General features: G+C 57.4%; 1 protein-coding gene across 9 annotated transcripts in view; it reads left to right on the top strand.

Moving 5' to 3' along the window:
• Nucleotides 1-24,051, top strand: part of DLG3 (discs large MAGUK scaffold protein 3) — a 92,089-nt gene that overhangs the window by 18,968 nt on the left and 49,070 nt on the right. For 4 of the 9 annotated variants that reach the window (XM_054169775.1, XM_054169773.1, XM_054169774.1 and 1 more), the window contains exon 1: nt 12,478-13,331. The exons of 2 other annotated variants lie outside the window; for them this stretch is intronic. In XM_054169775.1, coding sequence (XP_054025750.1) covers nt 13,011-13,331 — 321 coding nt within the window. In that variant the 5' untranslated portion in view covers nt 12,478-13,010. Of the gene's footprint in view, nt 1-11,951; nt 12,083-12,476; nt 13,332-24,051 lie in introns of those variants that run through there. 3 more of the 9 variants (XM_054169777.1, XM_054169776.1, XM_054169771.1) reach the window with 2 other exon arrangements.

Raw genomic sequence — 24,051 nt, 5'->3', positions numbered from 1 at the left:
CTCGAGGATGCTCCACGGCCGGTGCCGTTTGCCCAGAGGCTGGCAGGGAGGCTGCTTCCCTCAGCAGACGCCGTTCTCATGCTCCGTGAGGGGAGCGGAGAGCAGCCAGCTGTAAAGATAAATGGCAGAGGAACAATGCTGCTGATGAGCACTGCGCCTGCGAGGCAGCGCTGCTCGTCCCCTGCCAGCGGCTCCTGCCTCCCCGCACCGCTCCGCAGCCGCTCTGACCTCAGCGCTGTCACGGCGCCAGCGAGGTGCTGCCCCTCCTGCGCCGCCTGTCCGTGCAGCCCTCTCCCTCCTGCCTGCCAAGCCTTTGGTTGCTTCACTGCCTGACGCCAGCCCCACGGCTCTGTCCTTGCGCAGCCCAACTGCTGACACCACCAGCAGGTCTTGAAGTGATGGAGAGAGCGAGCAAGACTGCTTCAAAGGACAGACGGACACTCCCTCCGCGTTCTGAAACCACTGCTGAACAGGAAGCCTTGCTGGCACTGGGTGCTGCCCTCCCGCAGGCCGTTGGAGATGTCACTGAGCATGCCTGCAGCATGCCAGGTGCTGCTGGACAGAGGCCAAAAGCGTCCTCTTGTCTCCCCGCATCCCAAGAAGGATGCAGCTCAGCCCTGCAGAAATGCCCCAGCGGGATGTTAGGAGCCCTCCCCGCCCCACCTGCCACTGGAGAGGATGCTTTTGCCTGCCTCAAGCCCATGGCTCAGAGGCCAGAAAGGTCTGGAGCTCCCCAGGGGATTTGGCAGAGCGAGGCAGGCTGTGCTGCCAGCACGGCAAGCGGCTGCTTGCTTCCCCTGCCCCTCTTTCAACTGCTTTTTCCTTTCTCTGCTTGCCTTAGGCCAAAGAGAAGGGCGTGCCCGGGGCCTGCACCTTTGCTAGCAGAGCAGCTCAGGGCACCTGCCAGCGAGTGTGGGCAATGAATGCACCCCCCACACCAAGGAGTCCCCCACGATGTTGCTTGGTTGCCTGGGTCTTACTGTCCCCAGCGCTCCATCTCCTCTCTGCGCACTGGCTGGGCAGTCAGCCACAGCCATGGCTACAGGACACAGTGGCCACAGATTTCTCTCAGATGGAGCCCAGCAGCATCAGCCCCATAACCCCAGAATCCTGTGAAGTGGCTAATGCTCAAGCAGTGGGAGACAGGGAGCAGCCACCTCCCAGAGGGACCCAGCCTCCCCACTGCATCCCATGCACCTTGGAGAATATGTGTAATGTTAGGAGAAGCAGAAAAGAAAATCAGCAGCTCACAGCCCAAAGGCCTCAGCTGCTGCCCCGGTGTCACTGATGATGTTTTGTGCCTGGTGGTTGTTCAGGGCTCCACATTCAGATGCTCTCCAGCAGTTCTGTGTTTTGACATTGTAGGTAGAGGCTGGAAAGCCAAAGCACTGAAGCCAAGAGTGTGTCTCTCTGCAGCAGCATGCTCAGATGGAGCTATACATGAGCCCAGCACAGACATCCAGCTGGGCAGCCAACTGCCTGTGTCCCAGGATGATGCTGCTCCAAGAAGGGTCAGCACGACCTGTGTCTGTCACTTCAGTGGACGTTTTGGGGGTTGAATGGCCTCATCTTTACTAGAGGCTCTTGCTCTAGTTAAGATGGACAAGGAGATGCTTAGACCTCAGTTCTCCAAGCTCAACATACAGCTTCAGCAGAGGATGAAGTCAGCAGAGCCAGCAGGCTGCCAAACCAAAGGCTCATGCATAGCCACCTGTTCCTACTCTAGGAACTTTCTGTCTAAAAGCAGTGACTAAAGGAAGATCCTTGGCAGACCTCAAGGCTTTTCTGGCTGCATAACATAGGAAGGCCTTGTCGGACATGGGGCTGTTGGTCCATGCATTCATCCAAGTCATCGTCACCGGTCTGAAGTGCGAGTGTGTGCAGCGCTTCCTGCGCAGTAGCGAGAGCGAGAAGCTTTGCAGTGTCCCACAGGCAGCCACACTCCAGAATCACCCAGACAAGCCTGGAGTCCATCCATCCTCCCTCCAGATTCATGATCCAGCTTTCTTTGCCTCCATCGAATGCAAGTGTCTGCCCCTGCCCAGGGGAGCACACCTGCTGGGGAGACTTGCACGCTGAGATTCACGCTGGTGGGTTTCATGCCTAGCTCTGAAAGCAAGAGCTGAGACCATCCAACAGGGACTGCACAGGGGCCAGACACTCCAGTGACTTGGCCAAGAGATCTCTGAGCCACCACGCTGTGCCCCCTGGGTCTGTCTGCTCTGCTCATCAACTTTCCAAAATAAGCTGCTGCAGCCTTGATGCAAAGTCCCCATCACTGCACCCAGGTCCCTCCTTTCTTGCTTTGCCTGCTCGGATGGCTGACCACAACCGAAGCCTTTGAGCACAAACCAGCAAGGGTCTCCCAAAGCCCAGAGCCTCTCTGCCCACAGCATGGAATGTGCCCCCCCAGCCTCTACCCATCCACGGTCTGCTCCCCCTCGCAGCCAGTGCAGCATCTCAGGAGGCTGAGGACAAATCTCCTGCGTGTTCCTTCCAAACAAATAGGCCATTTTTTACAGGAGGGAACCGAGCTTGAAGGCAGAGCCTGGCAGGACAGCTGCTCTCTATCTGGAGCGCTGGAGCTGGGGGAACGTCGCTGCATCTTAATGGCACTGAGCTGGATGGGAATCAGGATTCTGGTAGCAGCAGCACTGCCGGCTCTGTTATAAATAGAGCAACCACCATAGCTGCTCGTGGAGGGGTTTAGTCTCTGGGCTTGGGAGGATCAAACTGCACTGAGAGATCTATTATCCTCGGCAATGATGGGAGACAGGGGGAGCACAGGGGTTGAGTCGGGGTTTGGGAGTCCTCACTCTTGTGAATCTGAGCATGAGCCCTTTGAAAGGTGATCTCTGCTGTGTGCTGCCTCCTCCTGCTTTCCCTGTTCTGGGGGTTAGACCAGGGTACAGCAGTGCAAGTGCCTCGAGCCAGTCTTGTGCCCTGCTGCAGGAAGTGAGGCTTTGCTGCAGGGCAGTGCCTGCCAGAGCCCTGCAGCCTGAGGGTACAAAGCACCTTGCAGGAGCTTGGCTGGCATTGCACCTAAAAGTTGTTCCAAGCACTGAGATTCAGGCAAAGGCCTCCTGTGGTCTGTGGCCTAGATAGCTCACAGGGCTGGCACTGCTCAGCCACACTAGCACCTGTGCCCAGAGCAGTGGCATGGAGAGCATGCATTGCTTTCCCAGCCTCTAAACCAGTTTCCCACCTGTGCATGCCCAGGAAATGTGTGTGTCCCACACACACACTTTGAAAGGGGTATTTTAAAACCAGACCATTTCACAGTCCAGGCTACAGCAGAGGAGCTATGGCAGAGCAAGTGAGGGGGCACTGCAGTACAGTGCAGGGGGGAGGCCCAGGCTGGTCCTGGAGCTGATTTGGTGATGAAGCCAAGGACAAGGTCTGACCACTGCCCTGCGAGTACTGCAGTCCCCTGGCTGCACTGCCCCTTCCCACTCCCTGGGCATGTGCAGCCCCTTCCTCTGTCCAGGGCTAGGTTTTGCATCACTGAATCTCAGGAGCTGCTTTTCCAGGGAGGCTTTGCAAGCTTTGGAGCTGTGCTGCTGTGGGAGCGCTCCTGTGCTAGTGCTCTGCTCTAGAACAAGAGCCTGGTGCTGCTGTGCTGCTCCTGCTCTCCCAGCTGCCTGCCCTGGCTGGGTTGTGGCTTGGTGGCAGAGCTCATGACCTGGTCACCCGTGGGGTGACACTCGGCCCAGCAGCGTGCTCTGGCTCCTGTGGATGCCCAGTGCCTGAGACCTAGCTGTCCCATGTCCAAAGCAAGCCCTGAAGTCAGCATGAGGGCAGTGGCACTGCACTCCCCAGTCCCCTGTTACCTAGGGCTGGTGCCGCTGCTCCTGAGGCACAGCTGCGGCTGCCCCAGGAGCACCTCCTCACCCCACGGCCGGGAGCCGCCGCGGAGCTCACCTCGGCCTTCCGCCGCGGTGCTGTCTTCTCCTGCCGCGCAGGTGGCGGCGGGGCCGCCGGGCGGTGGCACTGCGCCTTTAAGAGACGCCGGCGAGCTGCCCCCGGCCTTGCGGCCCGCGCGCTGATTGGCCGAGCGGGCGGAGGGCGGGGCGGGGGCGGGGCCAGCCATTCACAAATCGCCAGCCACGCGCGCTGTCTTAAAGGGGCCGCGGCCGGGGCTGGGCTGGGCGGGGGCGCGGGATGCCCGGCGCTCCAGGGACACTGGCGTTGTCGGCGCTGCCGAAAGCATGCCCTGGGCTGCACAGCACAGACCAGGCGCCGCGGGGTCCTGGGGAAAGCCCTTTAAGATCATTGAGTGCAACCATTCTCTAATTCTACCAAGGCTGGTGCTGAACCATGGCCCTCAGCACCACTCTCTGCCTCCAGGGATGGGCATTCAACTACCTCCCTGGGCAGCCTGTGCCAGGTTTTGAGAACCCTGCCAGTGAAGAAGTTTCTTCTAGTGTCCAACCTGAACTTCCTCTGGGGCAGCCTGAGGCCGTTTCTTCTTGTTCTGTTGCTCGTTGCCACCTGGTTCCAACCTCCTTTCAGGGAGCTGTGGAGAGGCAGAAGGTCTGCCCTCAGCCTTCTGTTCTCCAGCCTGAGCAACCCCAGTTCCCTCAGCCATTGCCTATAGGGCTTGCTCACTAGCATCCCCATGAGCCACTGGCTGGGAGCAGTGGGAGATGCTGGAAGAGCTTTGCTCCATCTGGAAGGAAGCAGAGCTGGCTAGGCAAAAAAAGAAAGTGTGGCCCGACAAAGGTCCCCATTTTGTTCCCTGTGCAAGGTGGAATTAATTGAGGAGAGGGCATCCCTGGTACCTAAGATCCCTCTGGGCAGGTCTGTGCTGCCCTGGTCTGAGCAGAGCAGTGCAGTATTTTCAGAGCCTAATGTTGACCTACCCTGAGGACGGGACTTGTTCCTGCAGGGGTGGCTGCTACTGGGGACCCCACAGGAGCTTTGTGTCCCTGAGGGTCACATCAGCTTAGGCAGGGCCTAAGCCCTCTGACAGCCTTGTACAGCACAAGTAGGGTGTGTTTGAGGGCTGCACACTTGGGGACAGCTTGGGGCTAGTGATGCAGGGGAACAGGATGTCTGCATGGGGTCATAGTAGGCACAGGCAGCTGGAGGTCAAGGTGCAGGACCAAAAAACCATGAGATTTCTCATGTCAAAAAGCCATGAGACTTTGAAATACCTTGCTCTGACTCTGGCTTAGAGTGGTGAAGTTCTGTCCTGGCTGTATTGTGAAAGCCTTCCTCTGCTCCACAGGGCTGGAATTGTGCTTTGTTCTAAAGGAAAGGTGGCACACACAAGGACTGGGCACCCACAAACCACAAGACATGGCAGTGCTGTAATTGCCACACTTGTGCAGCAGCAAGGTTCCCTCCTTGTGCCTTAGGGACATGCCACAGGAGCACAGCCAGCCTCCAGCCCATGCTTCCAGTGTTCCAGCACAAGGCAGGAGCTTTTCTGCTGGGTGACTGGGGGAGCGGCTGTGGGCGTTGTGAGGCTGTCAGGAAATCCATAAAGCCTGCTGCAGCTGATTGCTATTAAATAGAGCCTTCAGGCTCTCCTTTACAGAGAGGGAGTCTGGGTTCTGCTGCAGGGACCTGCCCCAGGTCTCCACTGCACCTGTCCCCTGCTGATGCAGCCATGAGGACATCTCCTTGGCAGGGAGCAGCCAGCGGTGTTCATTGAAGACCTTTGTGCCACTGCTGCCACAAGCAAGGGTATGGGAAGGGCACAGTGGCACTGGGCAACGTAGCAGGGATCATTAATAGGATGAAAATGGTTTTGCCCCGGAGGGGAAAAATTTCTTTGGCAAGTGCCAAGAGCTATTGGTCCCTCGGTGTGCCTGGTTGTTATTGTGCCAGCTGCACCTTTCCCAGCGTGAATCACTGCCGGTGGCAGGGAGGAGCAGTGTCACTGTGAGATGTTCATTATCCTGCTCCTTCCTGCTCATCTGTGACTGAGCAAACCCTCCAGTGCTCACAGGAACCACCAGCCCCAGTTGCCCACTAGCTGTGCAGCTGGCCCTGCAGAGGGCCTGGTCGGATCTTCTTTGGCAAGCCACAGACACAGCACACTGCAAACCCCTGCTGGACGGCAGTCTGCTCGTGCTAAGAGACCAGCAGACAGACTGAGCCGAGTTCACTTGGTTCCTCCCTTTGCTGCTCATCACCCTGGGGCCTGCTCCCTGCTACACACTTGCTTTCTGTTGCTCCCTGCCCCCATCCTCAGCTGGGTGGCTGCAGACCCTGCTACCTGTTGTGGTGGCTTTAATGCTGGGGGGAAACTACAACTCGTCACACCTGCCCTGTGCTTGGGAGGCTGGGCAGCCTTTTGCAGGTGATTTCAGTTGAGAAAGCACCTCCCCCACATAAAACTGTCCCCACTTCCTCCCTCAGCATTACAAAGTTAACCCTTTCCCCACCTGCACCCAGGCTCAGAGCTAACACATGGCTTTGATTCTCCAGGCAGGACTCTGCTCCCATTTGGGCTAAAGGCAAGGGGCAGGGTGACAGCACTCCTGTGACTGTCGTCTCTGCAAGGAGCTGCCTTCAGCCTGCATCATTTTCTGCTCCTAGAAAGGCTTTAGGTGCAACTCCCCTGCAGTGTCCTGGTCACACATGCTTCCTCTTCAGCAGGACTTCATTTGAGAGGAGGGAAGTGACAAGAGAGGCTGAAATGCCAGCAACAGCAGATAAGCTCTAGCTCCATGCTCCCTCTGTGCCATGTAAATAGCACCATCTCCAGGGATTTCTTGACGCTTCCCTGGAATACTCACCTGTAACAGAAGCAGCTGCCAGAGATGGCCTTGAGTCACTTGCCTCCATGAAGGCCCTTGCCTGGAAAACAGCTTCCAGTTGCTTTAGCCCTGGTCAGTGTGCAGGTCGCTGGGGCACCATGGCCACAGCTGCCTGCAGGTGCTGGGCACTGCACCAGCCAGGCTTAGGCCTGGCTCCCTGTTGCAGGCGCTGATGCCCTTTGGGTGCCAGCAGTGCCACTCCCAGTAGCTGAGATGCAGCTGCTCACTGAGGCTGGCTGAAGTGCAGCATGCAGATGCCCTGGCAGCTGTCCCTGGCCTCTTGAGCTCACTGAGATGCCCTGAGCCCTGCACACCCTCGGGGGATGTTGTGAGCAGGCAGCAGCAAAGGGGCTTTTCCTCCTTGGGAACTGGGACTAGTGGGCAGCATGTGCAGTTCACTGCATATGGATTAAAACTGAACAACTCCCATGGCAGCCCCAGCAGGACCTGTGGGCTTTCAGGAGGGGAGCTGCAGTAGGGTAGGGAAGGACTCTGTCACAGCTCAAGACCCCTCCGCTGGCAGGTGGCAACGAGGCACTGACCAATAAGGGCCAGGGAAAGCAGCAGCAGGTTTTAGATTGTGGAGTAAACGCTGATTTTGTGAAATGGCAAGTGGGGTAGGGTTGGGGTAGTGATGTTGGCACCCCAGGGCTGGTGGTGTGGGGATGCCCACTGCATGCACAACTACCTCACCTGCAGGGCTGCCAGAGACCAAAGCAGGAGAGGAGCAGAGACCTTCCTTGTGGAGGATGCACTCCAGTCTGCCATGGGGGAGAAAACCAAATGCTTCTCCTCATTGTTCACTCAGCTCCCTAGTAAAACGTTTTTCTCTAGCAGGTCTTGCCCTTTGCTTTTGCACTTCTCCTCTAGGTGAATGCCCATAACCCTGCCTGCCCCTGCCACAGCATTAGAGAGTCAGGAACATGTCTGGAGCAGGGCAGGTGAAAGTAGTTGGGGTTGCAAACTCTGCATATGCAATTCCCTGCTGTTTTCCTCCCACTCAACTCAGCCTCTTCCAGACAAGGATCTCCTTCCTGACCTTGGCTTTGGTGGAGGTTAATGGTAGTGGAGGGAGCCTCACTGGGCGGCCAGGGAGGCTCTGCACACTGTGTGCACAGAGGAGCTCTGCCACCCCAGGGTGGGAACTGCGATGGAGGGAGGCTTGCAGCTGGCTGGAGCAGTAGTTGTGATTGTGTTTCAGGGCACGTTTCATTGGTGAAGTAATTTAGATCTCAGAGGTGCCACAGGGTGGGAGGTGGTGGGTAACCAAGATGGACTTCATGTCCTTTTGCTTTGGCACAGCAGTCACTGCCCACCTGCCTGTTTCTACAAAGCTTATTGCTCTGCTTCAGTGCAGCAGTCTTCTACATCAACTTCATTCCTGCCCCATGACCTCACTAAGGTTGGAAGAGACCTCAAGGATCATCGAGTCCAACCTGTCTCCACAGACCTCATGACCAGACCATGGCACCAAGTGCCACATCCAATCCCCTCTTGAATACCTTGAGGGACGGTGACTCCACCACCTCCCTGGGCAGCACATCCCAATGACGAACGACTTGCTCGGTGAAGAACTTTCTCCTCACCTCGAGTCTAAACCTCCCCTAGCACAGCTTGAGACTGTGTCCTCTTGTTCTGGTGCTGGTTGCCTGGGAGAAGAGACCAACCCCCACCTGGCTACAACCTCCCTTCAGGGAGTTGCAGAGAGCAAGAAGGTCTCCCCTGAGCCTCCTCTTCTGCAGGCTAAGCAACCCCAGCTCCCTCAGCCTCTCCTCCCAGGGCTGTGCTCAAGGCCTCTCCCCAGCCTCGTTGCCCTTCTCTGGACACCTTCAAGTGTCTCAATGTCCTTCTTAAACTGAGGGGCCCAGAACTGGACACAGGACTCAAGGTGTGGCCTAACCAATGCAGAGTACAGGGGCACAATGACTTCCCTGCTCCTGCTGGCCACACTATTCCTAATGCAGGCCAGGATGCCTGGGCACACTGCTGGCTCATGTTTAGGCAGCTGTCAATCAGCACCCCCAGGTCCTTCTCTGTTTGGCAGCTCTCAGCCACTCTGACCCCAGCCTGTAGCTCTGCATGGGGATGTTGTGGCCAAAGTGCAGCCCCTGGCACTTGGACTTGTTGAATGCCATCCTGTTGGCCTCTGCCCATCTGCCCAGTCGGTCGAGGTCCCTCTGCAGAGCCCTTCTGCCCTCTAACTGACCAACCTCTGCTCCTAACTTGGTGTCATCTGCAAATTTGCTGATGACTGACTCAACCCCCTCCTCCAGATCATCAGTGAAGATGTTAAAGAGGATGGGGCCCAGCACTGATCCCTGGGGGACACCACTGGTGCCTGGCTGCCAGCTGGCTGTGGCACCATTCACCACCACTCTCTGGGCTCAGCCTCCAGCCAGTTCCTAACCCAGCTCAGAGTGTTGCTGTCCAAGCCATGGGCTGACAGCTTAGACAGCAGTTTACTGTGGGGGACGGTGTCAAAGGCCTTGCTGAAGTCCAGGTAGACCACATCCACAGGCCTCCCCACATCCACCAGATGGGTCACCTGATCATAGAAGGAGATCAGATTGGTCAGGCAGGATCTGCCCTTCCTAAATCCATGTTGGCTGGACCTGAGCCCTTGGCCATCCTTGGCCTCTGTGCACTGATGACATCCCCCACCCCCTGGTCCACCCTGGCTGCTGAAGAGGTACAGCATCTCCTGGAGCTAGCAGCATCTCCCACTCCTGCGGGGCTAGCACATGTGCTCTAGGGTATGACACAAGGAGCAGTAGAAGATGTAGAGATGATCCTAATTTCTTAAAGCCTGAGGTGTGCATGCCAGCACTGTGTGCTTTCCTTCCATGCACACAAACACAGCTCATTGATTAAAACCACTCTGAACAAGCTTGCTTTGCATGCAGGCATCCAGTCCTTCCTTGCCTTAGTGACCACCTGGTGTCTGCAGTGTCCTGTGGCACCGAGCTCTGCAGGGTAAAAGCATTTTCTTACATGCAGACTTTGGCTTCATCGTGCTGCATCTCTGGGTCTTTGGGTCAGTGCCACAGTGTACCTGGGTCCCACAACCAAGCATTGATCAGCAAGAGCCCCTGGGAGCAGCAGGGTGAGGCTTACCTGTAGAGCTGCTTCCATGCTCAGCTGCATGAGGCTAGCACAGCAAGGATACACGCTCTGGGCTTGCTTGTCCAGGAACATTGTGACTGTCCTAAGCTCACAGATGGGGAGATGTCACTGAAAGGTGTCCACAATACTACTCCATGGCATTAAGCATGGAGCAGCACATAATCCATCCACCCTGTGACTGAGGCAACCCAGAGGCAGTGCTGGGGAGAATAGGCTCTGCACACCATGAATAGAATAGAATTAACCAGGTTGGAAAAGACCTTCAAGCTCATCAAGTCCAACCTATCACCCAACACCATCTGATCAACTAAACCATGGCACCAAGTGCCTCATCCAGTCTCTTAAACACCTCCAGTGATGGTGACTCCACCACCTCCCTGGGCAGCACATCCCAATGACCAATCTCGCTTGCTGGGAAGAATTTCTTCCTAACATCAGCCTAAACCTCCCCTGGCACAGCTTGAGACTGTGTCCTCTTGTTCTGGTGCTGGGCACCTGGGAGAAAAGACCAATCCCCACCTGGCTACAACCTCCCTTCAGGGAGTTGCAGAGAGCAAGAAGGTCTCCCCTGAGCCTCCTCTTCTCCAGGCTAAGCAACCCCAGCTCCTTCAGCCTCTCCTCACAGGGCTGTGCTCCAGACCCCTCCCCAGCTTTGTTGCCCTTCTCTGGACACCTTCCAGCATCTCAACATCTTTCCTAAACTGAGGGGCCTATAACTGGACACAGTGGTGGGGACTGTGGGGCTTGGGGACAACATGAGTCCTGAGTGTGGGCTGTCCTCTGCCCCCTTGCCTTTGACCAGAAGGAACTGTTTCACTTGAGCCCCTGGGAGCAAACATTGCAGGAGCAGCTCTGTCTGTGATGGACAAATGCAAAAGCAGTTTTGTATTGCAGTTTGAAGTGCTAAAGAAACAAGGAGTGGGCAGGGGTTCTTCTCTGGCCGGCCTTCCCATCCTTCCAGCTCCCACAGCCCTGCTTGTGAACAGGGCCATGGTGTGCTGGCTGCATGAGGCCAGCAGGAGCCTGCAGACCCTGCAACCTGAACTGGGGTATTGAACCACCATCTCTTGTAGCTCACCTTGCAGCCCCTTCCCACTTTGGCCTCATCCCTTTACCTGTATCCTGCTGGAGCCCTATGGCACCTTTCCTTGCTCATCCATGTATTTATCTAGCTCAAATAATTCCTCACCCACCCTAGTGTTTGCTAAATCTTTTAAGCATAAGGAGACCAAGTTCAGATTCCAGCTGGTCAGATGTGGGGTTTGTGATAGAATCATAGAATCATTTTGGTTGGTAAAGACCTTGGAGATCATTAACCCAACACTAACAGAATGGAAAGTTTCCCAAACTAGTTCTATTTGCTTTCAATTTGAGCTGCTCTTCCCCTTTAATATTCACTGAGACACTAAAGTAGTCCTGGGTGATTTTTTCCCCCTTTTCTTTTGTTTAGGATTCTAAAATGTGTAAGGAAAAATCACATTAAAAATTCTTCTTCAGAAATGTTGTTGGCTATAAGGGATTTGAACGAAAAATGACTGATTTTGCCATTTTTATAATAACTCCTATTCCCCCCATGGGAATGAATCAGGGAGCTCACAGCCATTTTGCCTCCCATATTAAAAAAAAAGGGGGAGGGGGTGAAAGTCAAACCCAACGTGGGAACAAATGCATAGAACCCCAGTTCTATGCTGGTCCTACCCTTTGATTTGCCTGGGTGACTGTCTCCTGAACCTCCAGCCCAACACTTCTGTGCAAGAAGCCAGGAGCTGCCTGGGCTGCATCGGGAGCAGATACATCTGCTCTGCTTTTATCCCCTGATGGCAGCAGGTGGAATGCCCAGCAAAGGGCCTTGGGGTTTCTACAGCCTCAGTGTACATGTGGCTCAGCGGGCAAGGGTGGCACCTCCTGGGTGCTGCGCTGGAGCTCATGAGAACATTTGCATCCAAGCAGGGGGAGAGATTATCATAGAACGATAGAACCGTAGAATGGTTTGGGTTGGAATCATCTAGTTCCAACCCCCCTCCCATGGGCAGGGACACCTCCCACTAGATCAGGCTGTTCAACCAGCCTGGCCTTGAACACCTCCGGGGAGACAGCATCCACAACCTCCCTGGGCAGCCTGTTCCAGTGTGATGTGGGTATGCAACAGAGATGCTGCTGACAGGAGACTGCGCTGGGCTGTGGGTCAGGTCTGGATGATTTAATCCTTCAGCGTGGGGCACAGCTGCTGGAGTGATTGCTGGTGGTGTCACCCACGCAGCGGCGGGGCTGCCCACAGCCGCGCCGGGACCGCGGAACAGCCGCATGGGAGCTGCCCGGCACGTCAAAGGGGAGGGCGGGCGCCGGTGCTGCGTGGGGCTGCTGGGCAAGGGGCTCTGGCTGTGCCGGGGGGCGATGGGAGCAGCGCAGAAACCGCCGGGCGGCTGGCGGCTCGCAGCAGGTCTCGGCCCCGCGGCCCGGGGGCTGCCCACTCCGGGGGAGTGAGCGCGGCTCCGCCGCCCTCGCGTTCATCGCCGGGGCGGGGCGAGGCGGCTCCGCGGCCTGGATTGGCCGCCGGGGGTCGGTGTGTGTGTGGGGAGGGGGATGCTCCGCGCTCCCGAGCGCGCCCGAGCCGGCTGAGCTCGGCGGAAGCGGGCTGAACCTAGCCGAACCGAATCGAACCGGGCTGAGCTCAGCGGGACCAGGCTGAACCGAGCCGGGCTGAACTCAGCGACACCGGGCTGAACCGAGCCGAACGAGGCTGGGCTGAGCTCAGCGACATCGGGCTGAACCGAATCGGTCTGAGCTCAGCGACACCTAGCTAAGCCGAGCCGAACGCGGCCGGTCTGCCTCATGCAGCGCGGCGGGGCCGAGCCGCTGCTCCGCGCCCCGCGCCGGGAGCGCCCCCGGGACTGAGCCGTACTGCGGGCGATGCCGCGGCGCGCCCCCGCCGGGATCGCCGCTCTGTAGCCCACTCCCTCCTTCTCCTGCTGCTCCCACCCGCGGGGCCGAGGCGCGCCTTGCGCGGGGCGGGGGCCGCTGCCGCCCCCCCAGGCATCCCTCCCTCCTTCTCTCCCTCCCTCCCTGCGCGCCGCCTCCCTCCGTCCCTCCCCGCCGGCTCGATGGTGTGAGGCAGCGATGCACAAGCACCACCACTGCTGCAAGTGCCCCGAGTGCTACGAGGTGACGCGGATGGCGGCCCTGCGGCGCATGGAGCCCCCCTCCTACGGCGAGTGGCAGCACGAGCAGTACGGGTACGGCGGCTACGGTTCGCAGACGCTGCCCGCGCCCGGGGGCGCCGCGCCCGCCGCCCGCGGCAAGGCTAAATTGGGGGCCCCCGCCCGCGACCCCGCCGCACTGAAGCCGCCGCCGCCGGGAAAGAGCGCGCCCAAGGTGAACGGGAGTGGCCCGGGATGGTGGCCCGAGTGCACGTGTTCGAGCCGCGACTGGTACGAGCAGGTACGGGCCGGCCCCGGGCCGCGGCTCCCCGGTGCGGGGTGGGGCTGGCGGTTGGCGAGGGGTAACGCGGAGAGGGTGGCGGGGGGCAGCGGCACCCCCGGGGCCTGGCGGACGGCTTGGGTGGAGGCGGACGGCCGGCACCGCTCGGGCTGGCCGCCGGCATCTCTTGGATTGGTATCGCCGTTGCTCGGGCTGCGCCGGCATCGCTCCGGTTGGCATCGCTCCGGTTGGCATCGCCCCGGTTGGCATCGCCGTTGCTCGGACTGGCCGCCGGCATTGCTCCGGTTGGCATCGCCGTTGCTCGGACTGGCCGCCGGTATCTCTTCGGTTGGCATCGCCGTTGCTCGGACTGGCCGCCGGTATCTCTTCGGTTGGCATCGCCGTTGCTCAGGCTGGTCCTGCCCAGCTCTGAGCTCTGCATGGGAGCAGCCCCCCCGTGGCGAAGCTGGGCCTGCTGGGTCTGGCTGGGCATAAGGCAAGCGTGGGACTTGACGTCTGTCAGCCACTCCACCTGATGCCCTCGCCACTTGCGGTGCCGCTGCCCGAAGCCCTGGCAGCACGGAGGGCAGCACGAAGAGCGGCACCGAGGGCATCACGGAGGGCATCCCGTCGCGCTGTGTTCAGCAGGTGCAGGGCGTGCTGCCTGCCGGGCAGCCTCGTGGGCTCACGGTGCCGCTTGCCAGCGCTCCCAAATTGGCACCCACTCTCCGTTGAGTTGTGGTTCGCTTGCGCTGCTGCTACGTCCCTGCTCCCTGAGGTTATTACGTAACCCTGCTCTGGCTGCTGGCGTGCTGTGTGCATTCTGCCCCATTTCACTGCCTCCATTCCTTCCCACACACGTTCGTTCCATTAGTGTGCTCCTCCAGGACCCATTCTCGGGCTGTGTCTCCTTTTCTCCCCTAAATGGAGAGACCCATTTGGTTTTGAACCCACAAGGCAGCTTAGAAAATGGTTGGGTCTGTTTGCAAAGCATTAAAATGGAGGCTAGACCTTGTCTGAGAAAACGATTTACCCTGCCTCACAGACAGGCATTTCAGTTCGGTTCTGCTGCTCCTTTCATTCATTAGCTGCAAACCTCACATGATTTCTTATTGATCCTTCTAATTATGATTTCAAGACAGTGTAGCAGGCAGACACATGGGAATCAGTGGGAATTCTCTCCTCCTTTCCCCTCGGAAAACACAGCCCTCTTCTTCCCTTCCCCTGATCTTTCTTCATTACTGCCTGAGCCTCTGGCTCTGGATGAAACAATCAGATTCAAAGGCGAGACATTCAGATGATGGCTACGGAAAGCACCCCCAAGCCCCAGACACCTTCCTATCAGCCTGGTTCTGCTTTCTGTCTCCTTCTGTCACTCTTTGCACCAAAATCAGCCTCCACTCTCCCTTGCCTGCTGATTCCTGGCAAGCATTCTTCCATCTTCCCATCCTTATCTTTTTCCTTCCCTCCATCCCAAGCGGCAGGCTCAGGGAGCTGGGTAAGACCAGGGAAATGAAGCATGTCTGCTCCCTCCTTTCCACTCCTGCTTACATGAATGGTCTGGCCCAGGGCTCCTGGTAAGATGGTATCAATCAGGCTGGGAGGGCAGTGATGCCAGCTGCATTGCTGCCGTGGCAGGCTGGGCAGAGGAGCCTTTCATGTTTTTGCAATGGTAGAAGAGGAATCATTGTCTCTTTGTGGTGCTGCCGTGGAGCCCCCGGGCTTGGGCTGCTCTGGAAGTCCACACTGGGAATCTCTGCTTGGCCTTAGCCTTTCGAAAGACGAAAATAAATCAATCAATAACAAGCTGCTTGCAAGTGGCAGAGGCCAGCAGTGTGTGAGGCTGCGTGAGCATCCCGGGGGCTGCATGGAGAACATGACGTGTGTGTCGGAGCGGGCAGGGCTGCTCCCTGCCGTGTGGCAAATGCATGCACTGAGTGAGGCTTTGCAGCAGTGCTCCCCTTCGGATCCAAGGGTGCCTAGTGCCTGAGCTGCCAGGAGTCCATCTTCTTCCCAGTCCAACAGTGGGCAGAGGGAGGAAAGGTGGTACAATGGAAATGGCTGGGCATGGCTTGTGAGCAGGAAGATGGGTTTGGCTCTAGGCAGCCAGGTGGTGTTGGGCTCTGGATAGATTTGGCTGGATGCTGTGGATGCTGAGGAGGCAGCCTCCGTGTCCTCAAGAGCCTCAGCTAGAGGCAGGGCTGCCATTTTTCAGCGCTACCCCTTTAAATGAGGTCCCTGTCCCTGGAAGCACTTCCAGCAGCAGAGGTGGGAAGGGGTGTGCAGGCCAGGAGGGCTTCCCCAGGAAAGCAGGAACCTGTTCACCTCCCAGAGAGCTTCACCACTTCTTTCTTAAGCCTTTTTCCTCCCCCCACTCCTCCAGGCAAGCTGAGGAGAGCGTGGCCAGGCTGCGTGTGCTGGCGCGGCCGCCTGCGCAGGCGGCATCGGAAGCCTGCTCCCAGCTGCATATGGTGGTGCCTGTGCTCTGACACCATGGGGACTGGCAGACCCTCTGCACAGCTCTGGGGCATCTCGAAGTGTGCCCACACCTGCTGCCCACCACCCAGCGTGGTCCCAGCATCAGCCTGCACCTCCTGCCACCTGCAGTGTCCATTGGTTCCCTGCTCTGCCTCCCTCTCTAGAGCACGAAGCAGGCTGCTGAGCAGCCAGCAACAGAGACCTTCTAGTCCTGACTGCAGGGAGGGAGGACAGCTCTGGAGTTTCTCCTTTCTTTTGGCTCTGCTTTTCTTCTCCCCTCTGAGATCGCTTCCATTTCTTCTCCCTTATCTGTCCATACTCCCTGTTCCATAGTCCCCATCCCTGTGCTTGCTGTCATTGCTGTCTTCCATTTTTCCTATTGCCATCCATCCAGCTGGCCCTGTGCCCTGCTTATTCCCCCTCACTTGCGGAGGGGGAACTCGAATCCTCCTCCCCTGCTGGACTGGGGTGAGAGGAGGACTCCTGGCTTTGGGGAAGGAATGGCATCATGATCCAGGGAAGCATCTCTGATGCGCAACACTAGAGGAACCGAGCGCTCAAACCCCTCCTCTCCCTGGCACAGTGACGCCCACGGGCTCTCAGGAGAGGAGCACTGAGCTGCCTGCCATGCCAGAGCCCCTTCTCCAGTGCTGTTCTCTGAAATGAAGGTCTGGCAACACCCAGCACCTTCTCCCTCACCAGCCTCATGGCTTAGTTCACCCTGGTGGTCAGAGCAGTGCCTCCCATAAGGCTCCCTAAGGTCTCAGTGACATTTTCGTGTGCATTTGGGCTGCCTGGGACATGTACCCCCACTCACGGCTGTGGAAGGGGCCCCAGGCTGTGCAGGATGTGGTTGGGAAGTGCCCTCTGCCCCCAGGGATGCCCCAGGTTTGCTGTCCCTGCTTGGCCAAAAATGTGCTGTCCTGCTGTCCCCTCTTCCTGCGGCCTCTTTCTGCCTCTTGGAGGGTCACCTGCAAGTGCCAAGAGCATGCCAGTCTTGCATGGCTTTCCCTTGCAGAGGTGTTTCATGGCCAGGCAGATGGAGGAGGGGGACAAGCCCTCCCTGCCTGTCTTCAGCAACGAGTGTTTCTCCAAAGGTGATGCACAAACATTGCTTGTGTTAGTCCCTGCTGTGCACTGGGGCATTGCCTGGAGTAGGTGAGCACAGGTTGGCACATCTTGGCAGAAGCAGCAGCCTTTGCTGAGCCTTTGAATGCTGATGGGTTTAGGACTCCTGGCTCTTGGAGTGTGGGTGATGGGGGAGGAGAGAGCCTCGGGGAGGCTGTGGGGGTCCGGGCTGGGTTTCCAAGGGCTAAGAAGGTGTGGCTGGAGGGAAGGAGGGAGAGCACCAAGGGGGCAGGTGGAAAGCCAAATGCAGGTCACTCTGTGGGGAATGGCTGAAGGCCCAGCTGTTCCCTGGGGAGATGCGAGGGAGGGTGAGAGGAACAGGGTGCCGGGGACACGGAGACAGTGGAGGTGGTGAGGTTGGCAGGGTGATGTTGCTATGGCTACTCCTGTGCTATTCATAGAAGAAATTAGCTAAATCTTTGCACTGAAAGGTGGAGGAGAGAGGGGGAAGAAGACGTTCTCCACATTTGGAGGGAAGGAGAGAAGCCAAAACAGGAAGGGGGTGAAGTTTTCCTCCTTTGGTCTGTGCTTGCACCATGGAGGGGCACGTAGGGGAAGCGCTGCTGCCCCAGCTGCCCGGTGCTGGCAGAGCGTGGGAGGAGGTGGGCAGAGAGGAGCTGCCCGGTGGGGAAGCTCTCCCCACCCCCCAGAGCATGCACACAGAGCCCTGCGTGGCAGGATGAGCTCTGCATTTTGCCAGGAGCACAGGAGACATCCTTTTAATTAAAGACAACCAATCTGTGAAAGGTATTTTTGGCAGCCTAAATGCAGATACAACGGTAGTGAAGCTTGCCCTCTGCGCCTGGCTCCCTCACCAAACACACAGCTTGTCTGTTCCTGGCCCACTCCTCTGCTGAGCCCCAGCTCTGTGGTTCTTAGTGGCACTCCTGCCCTCCCTCCACCTCCAGCATCTCCTCCAGCATCTCCTCCAGCATCTCCTCCTACCAGCCGGAGTCCCAGGAGGGTCTTCCCTCTCCAGCTCTCCTCATAGCACTCTACTCCCTCGTTGTGAGTTTGATTCCCATCCCACAGCCCCGTTTGTCACCTCCTCACTCACGATGTGTAAATCTGCATGTCTGTTCTTAATATATCTGTCTCCATCTGATTTCACCTCTCAGCTTGTTTCTTGGGCATCTCCGTCTGGTGATCCTGCTGTCATCACCCAGCTGAGTTGCTATAAGGAGGCACTGAGCTGCTCTCCCCCAAACCCAGCCTCATGCCTGCTCTCAGCCCCCTGCCCCACAGGCCTAGGAGGCAGCTGATATTTCTCATGGTCTTGACCTTCCTTTCCTGCTGCCCAGCTGGAACCAAGGCCCACTTAGTGCCCTGTAAAGTCATTCCCCCTCCCTGTGTGTCTGCTAGGGAAGCTTCTGCCTTAGCACACAGATGGCAGTGAGGCAGTTTCCCTCACCTACCCCAGAGCATTCCATGTCCTGCTGTGACCCATCCCCTGGCCTGGGCTGAGGAGGGTCAGATGTTCTCAGTGCTCCTTCCCAAAACTCACTGAGTTTGTTTTGCCTCCTTGGTTTCTTTATTCATCTCCAAGACTTTTCCCCTTCCCTGGAACATGTGGATCCCTTGGACAGGGACTGTTCCCACACATCCTGTCAATGCACTAAGGGTTAACATTGGAATTAGAGAGTGGAGTTGAGGGAGTGACCTTAGGTCCTCTCCAGCTGCCTGCCATCCAGCCCAGATGTGCAAACCCTGGCCCCAGAGCTGTGCCTCACTGCTGGTTTTGGGATGTTGAGGTGGCAGAGGTACACTGGGAGCAGCACAGGGAGAAGTGCTGGAGCTGGTGTCCAAAGTGGCCATAGCAGAGATGTAGCTGCAGCTGTAAAGGCAGCATCTGAAGCCAAATAGGTGTGGGACAGACCCCATCAGCACAGCATGTGGAAGAAGGGGAAGGCACTGGCCAGAAACAGGAGGCCATGGTCCTGCCACTTTGCCAAAGGAGGAGGAGCTGGCTGGGCAGCTAGCACCCACCAAACACAATCAGGTTTCAGCTGGGGTGTAGCCAATGCAGAGCAGGTGGCTCCTTGTGAAGAACCTGGGGATGACAGGAAGACCTTCAGCCTCCACCGTGGCATCACTTACCCTTGCCCCTGCTGGAGGGATGCTCTCTGTGCCCCCATGGCTATGCTTTCCCCCGTGGTTTTGAATACTGCTTGGCTGGAACCTGTCTGAGCCTGGTCCTGACCCAGTACCAGGGGATCTGCCAGCTGTCCTCAAGGTGTGCTCAAGGATGGAGGGGCCCACAGGAAACCCAGGGGAGGAGGGGTCCCATCCAGGTGTCCTGTGGAGAAGGGTGGGAGCTGGAAGGGAAGCAGAAGCTATCACTGTCCCTGAGGAGTCCGCTTGTCCGGGTAAGCCCCTGAAGGTGTCATGTACCGTGGTGAGAGGAGAGAAGCTTCTGCTCCTTCCTTAGCTGTGAATGCTCGGGGAGAGGAAGTCATTAAGACTAATCAGACCCTAATGAGCCAGAGCCATGGCTTGTGCTGGGCACCTGTGGTGCACAGCCTCCTGCAGGATGCTCTCCCAGGGGACAGTGGTCTCTGTGCCAGGGCAGGAGGAGCTGGGTGTGGTGGAGGTGTGGGGGCTCTGCCTGCCACCCCAGGCCCCTGGTGCTGGCAGAGGGATGGCATGTCTGTGACTCAGCTGAGATTCTGGGAATGGGCATACTGCTGGCAGTAAGGGGGTGCCAGTGTAGTGGGTGGCCTGGGCTGTGCCAGTACTCCCAGCTGCTTGTAACACACACAGAGGTGGGGTGGTGCAGGGATCCCCCAAGGGCCCCTGCTGCAAATCCAGCACAAGTGTCAGGGACCTGGGGACAAACACTTTGAATACAGTGTTTAACAAGCTCCAAATGCCTGAAACGAAGTTCACAGCTGGGTCTGCAGAAGCTCACTTGGATGGGGCTTGCTGAAGGACCACTCAGGGTGTCATTATTTGGGGGGGAGGCGTGTGGTGCTTCACAGCCCCCTGGGCCAGGTGCTAAAGACCCTTCTCTTGGTTTGTGTTACCTGGAATTGAATTTGAGGTTGATTCTTTGCTTTCATCCCAGAGAAATCTGGTTCTTGCCACTTGTGGTACCTTTCCAGAGGGGAAAACAGGGGCAAAGAAATCTTTACTTAACACTGTCCCTTATTCACTCTTTTTTTTGCCCCCCCATACATATGTATATGAGAGCAGAGGGGAAAAGCATGCAGGTCTTTCAGATGACACTAACTCTTGCTGTGAAAAGAGGAACTGAGTCTCGGTTTTATTTGGTACCAGCAGGTCAGAGGGGAGCTGCCTCTGTAAACTGGGTCACTTCTTTGAGCGGGCTGAGCCTGGAACAGGATGTCTGACTGGCCTTAATGGTTTCTAAATGGGAACTTACACTCCACAGAGCTTCTGTTTGAGGAAGCTTTCTTCCTTCCCCACTGAGTGAAGGCTTTTTCCAGTCCCTATTTAAGCTTACTCTTAAAGAAAGCAAAGCCCCAAACCAAAGATTAGATCTTCAGTAGCTGCCTGTCTTCGCCTTGTGCTTTGGGCACTTCAGTGGCTTTGGCAAAGATCCTTGTGGCCAGAGACCTTTCAAGTCCCAGGCTCCCCATTTGCAGGTGGCTGTGGTGCTTTGGACTGGTGCCGAGGTGCAGTGGCAGGGCTCTGCTGCTGCTGTGACCCCTGCCTGCTCACGCTGCCCTAACAGCCCGGCTCTGATGGTTTCCAGGGGCTGAAAAGGAGGGCCCTCGGGCCACCACGGCAGCTGGAGGCCAAGCGCAGGGGCACAGGCAGCAGCTGGTGCCTGGCTGGCCGGGATGGGCAGGGTGTCCACACGGTGGGGCTGGGCATCTGCAAGCTCCAGAGTGGACCCCAGCATCATTCACTTCCAGGCTGTTTCGAAGCGTGCAGAAGGAGAGCACAGGGCGAGGCTCAGCCGGTCGCTCCCTTCTGTGCAGGCACCCTGGGTACATGTGGCCCCATGCCCAGGCAGTGCCAGCCAGAGGTTGGTCTTGCAGTGGGTGAGGAAAAATTGCAAAGGTAGTTATGTTGTCCAGCTCAGTTAAAGGGAAGGGAGACTCATCTCTGGCCATTAAATTCTTCAGACTCCACAAGTTTCCATCCTCTTTTCTTTTGATCCCTCTCCCTGACCCAGCCTGTGGGAACCCTGATGGATGCAACCCTGCCTTGGGGCTCTGCAGCCTTCTGACACTCCCAAGCACCCTCAGCTCTGGGCACCATGTCAAAAGCCCACAGGTGAGCACTGGGAGCTGAGAGAAGGGCAGACAGCCTCTAGCACCAGTGTGGAGTATCTCCCCTGGAGAAGGGAAAGGAGAGGAAGGCAAAGCATAGATTTGACACAGAGATGGTGGAGAAGCCCTTCATCTCGTGGGCCAGCAGGGAGTCACACTTTGGTCCAGGAAGGAATGTGCCAGGCATCATTTCTAGCAGGGCATCTGTGAGGTAGCTTCCTTGGGTTAAAGTTGAGGTCTGAAGGCATGCAGACATCAGAGGCAGGGCTCAGAGCAGCCTGGAGGGACGGTGCCAGCACCTTCTGTTCCACCTGCTTATGCCTTCTGGCAAGAGCAGAGCCAGGGCTTGTGCCCTCCCTCTCCTTCGGCACAAGGAGCCTCGGGAGCAGGTTTCTGTCCCGCCTGGACCTCAGATTTGCCCAGAGCTTGGTGCGCAGGAGCTGTGCCATCTCAGGTGCTTTGGGAGGTGATGGTTTTGGCAGCTCTGTGTTAGGCTCCGAGTTAGTGCAGGAGGCAGCCCCGGCGCTGGGCAGGCTGAGGTCAGTGCGCAGGGCAGGGGAGGCTGGCAGGGGGCAGCTGAACGTGCCGGTGCCTGGCAGGGTGAGCGGTGTGAGGGCAGCTCGCCGTGCGCCGCGCCAGCGGGACCCGGCCCCCTCCCGCCAGCTGCATTCATTAGCGCCGAGAGAGCCGCTCCCGCTGCCCGCGGGCGGCTGGCGGTGCCCGGGCATCCTGCGGCCGCCCCTCTGCCCCAGCAGCGCTGCCACCCTCCTGCCCCCCGCTGCCTCTCCGCTGCCCCAGCAGTGCTGCCCCCCTGCTGCCCCAGCACCCAGCTGCCCCCCTGCTGTCCCAGCATTGCCTCACTCCCTCACCTCCTGGAGATGGCATCTGCGTGTCACAGCTAGTGCCTGGCACCACGGGGTTCCTGCCACGGAGCAGCTGCTTTGGGAGCTGCAAATGCACAGCTTCCTGCGTGTGAAAAAAAAACAGCAAACCAAAGCAGATGGAGCTGGGCTACAAGCAGCCCATTGTGGCCACCCTCTTTAGCTGCTCCTTTGGGGCGTTTCCCCTCTTGGCTCTACCCCTGAGAGCTTTTAAAAGGATGTAAAGGTTGAATTTCACTTCTCTCCAGAGCCATTTCCTTTAGAGTGTTGCTGTGACATCTCAGATGGTATGAAGCAAAGGATGCTAAAAGCCAGGCTGCCTTTTCACTCTCATCCAGTCTGGGAAAGCTGTTGAAATTAGAGCTGAGTTAGTGCTTTGCTTCTCATAGAACACCAGGCTGGAGGGGACCTCAAGGATCATCCTGTCCAACCTTTCAGAGTAAGAATAGAGTTGAAATGAGCTGGCCCAGCACCCTGCCATGCTGGGCCTTCAAACTGTCTAATGCAGGGGAATCTACCACCTCCCTTGAGAGTTTATTTTGATGTTTAATAGTTCAAATGGTGACCACATTTTTTCTGGCATCTAGTCTGAATCTCCCCAGTAGCAACTTGTCCCCATTACCTCTTGTCTTTACTATGGGACTCTCCCTCCTCATGAGAGCCTCATGCACCAGCCCAGCATCGGGAGCAGTCAGCCTGCCCCATGCACTCCTCAGCACATAACTCCAGGCACAGCAGTCTCCTGCTCTGTGTGTTAGGCCTGGCATTTGTCAGCTCTGGAGGATGCTCTGTGTGTCCTGTAAAGGTAGAAATGGGTTTATAGGTGGCCACAATCAATTGCTGTTAGCCTGAGAGTGTGCAGCGCACTGGTCTGGAGAAGGTGCCTAATTCCTGACCTCAGCAGGCTGGCCCTCATGCTGACTCTCTGGAGGATGTGAAGCTGTTGCAAAGCTTTGGGATTCCAGCTCTGGAGAGAATATCTTGAACTTTCATATCAGAATCTCCCTGCTTGACTCCCATGTGCCAGCTCTGAGAGCAGCCCTTGGGGAAATGCCACAGGGCAAGGCTCAGCCCTCAAAAGCAAGCTAATCAACTTCATCTGTTTGCACTTGATGGCTGCTTTGCTTTTGGTTGGAAGCTTTGGGAAGTCATCATGTTCTGAGATTCCTACCTTTGCCCCAGCAGATGACAGCAAGAAAAATGGATGTGAAGGACCTGTAGATGTTTGGGGCTTGGCTGTCCCTAGATGACTGTGTTAGTAACCCTGGGCTGCTGATCCCAGTCACCTGTCAGGAATGCAACTCAAACAGCACTGGTGCCTCTCAGATGGCTGCCCAGAAGTGATACCTTAAAGTGAAAGGCCACATCCTGTGCCTGAGGTGTGCCCAAACACTGCCAGTTTGCCTTGCTGCTCCCTGCACATGCTGCAGTGGCATTGCTCCAGCGTGGGGGTTCTGTTGGCTGTTAGAGAGCAGACATCTCTCCTGCCCTGCATGCAGAGCCTCAGCTGCCTCCTGGCTTCAGCTATGGAGGCATCTGCCCCCAGACAGGCTCTAGGATCCCTGCAGACCTCTGCAGGAAGCCAGCCTCCTGCTGGGGCCTGTGTGGGGCAGGTTGCTGCTTCTTCCATTAGCACCTGGGCTGTGACTGTTCCCAGGACCATTGTGGAGTGCTGCTGTGCTGGTGCCTCAACAGAGGTGAATGCAAGACTCTGCTTATCTCTGCCCCTGTAAGACCAAAGAGCTCTTGAATTCTGACCTTCAAACCTCATCCTCCTTCACTGCTCTTCCCTTTGACTCCTGTTGCTGCTCAGCTTCTCCCAACAGCTGTCCTCTGCATCTGTGCAGTGACCCTCCTCCCTCCCCAAGGTCTTCCTTGAGCCCTACCTTCCCCACAGCCTTCAGTCACCAACCACAAGGATTTGTGCAGCCCCTTGCACCTCTGCTGATGGAGGGAGCTTGAGGCACCTCCAGCTCTGGGGCTTTTTGGTGGTCGAACTGCTGTGGGATGAGCTTA

Source organism: Dryobates pubescens, chromosome 18, assembly GCF_014839835.1.
Source record: "Dryobates pubescens isolate bDryPub1 chromosome 18, bDryPub1.pri, whole genome shotgun sequence".
NCBI classification, from domain to species: Eukaryota; Metazoa; Chordata; class Aves; order Piciformes; family Picidae; genus Dryobates; species Dryobates pubescens.
This window is presented reverse-complemented; position numbering and strand designations above follow the sequence as displayed.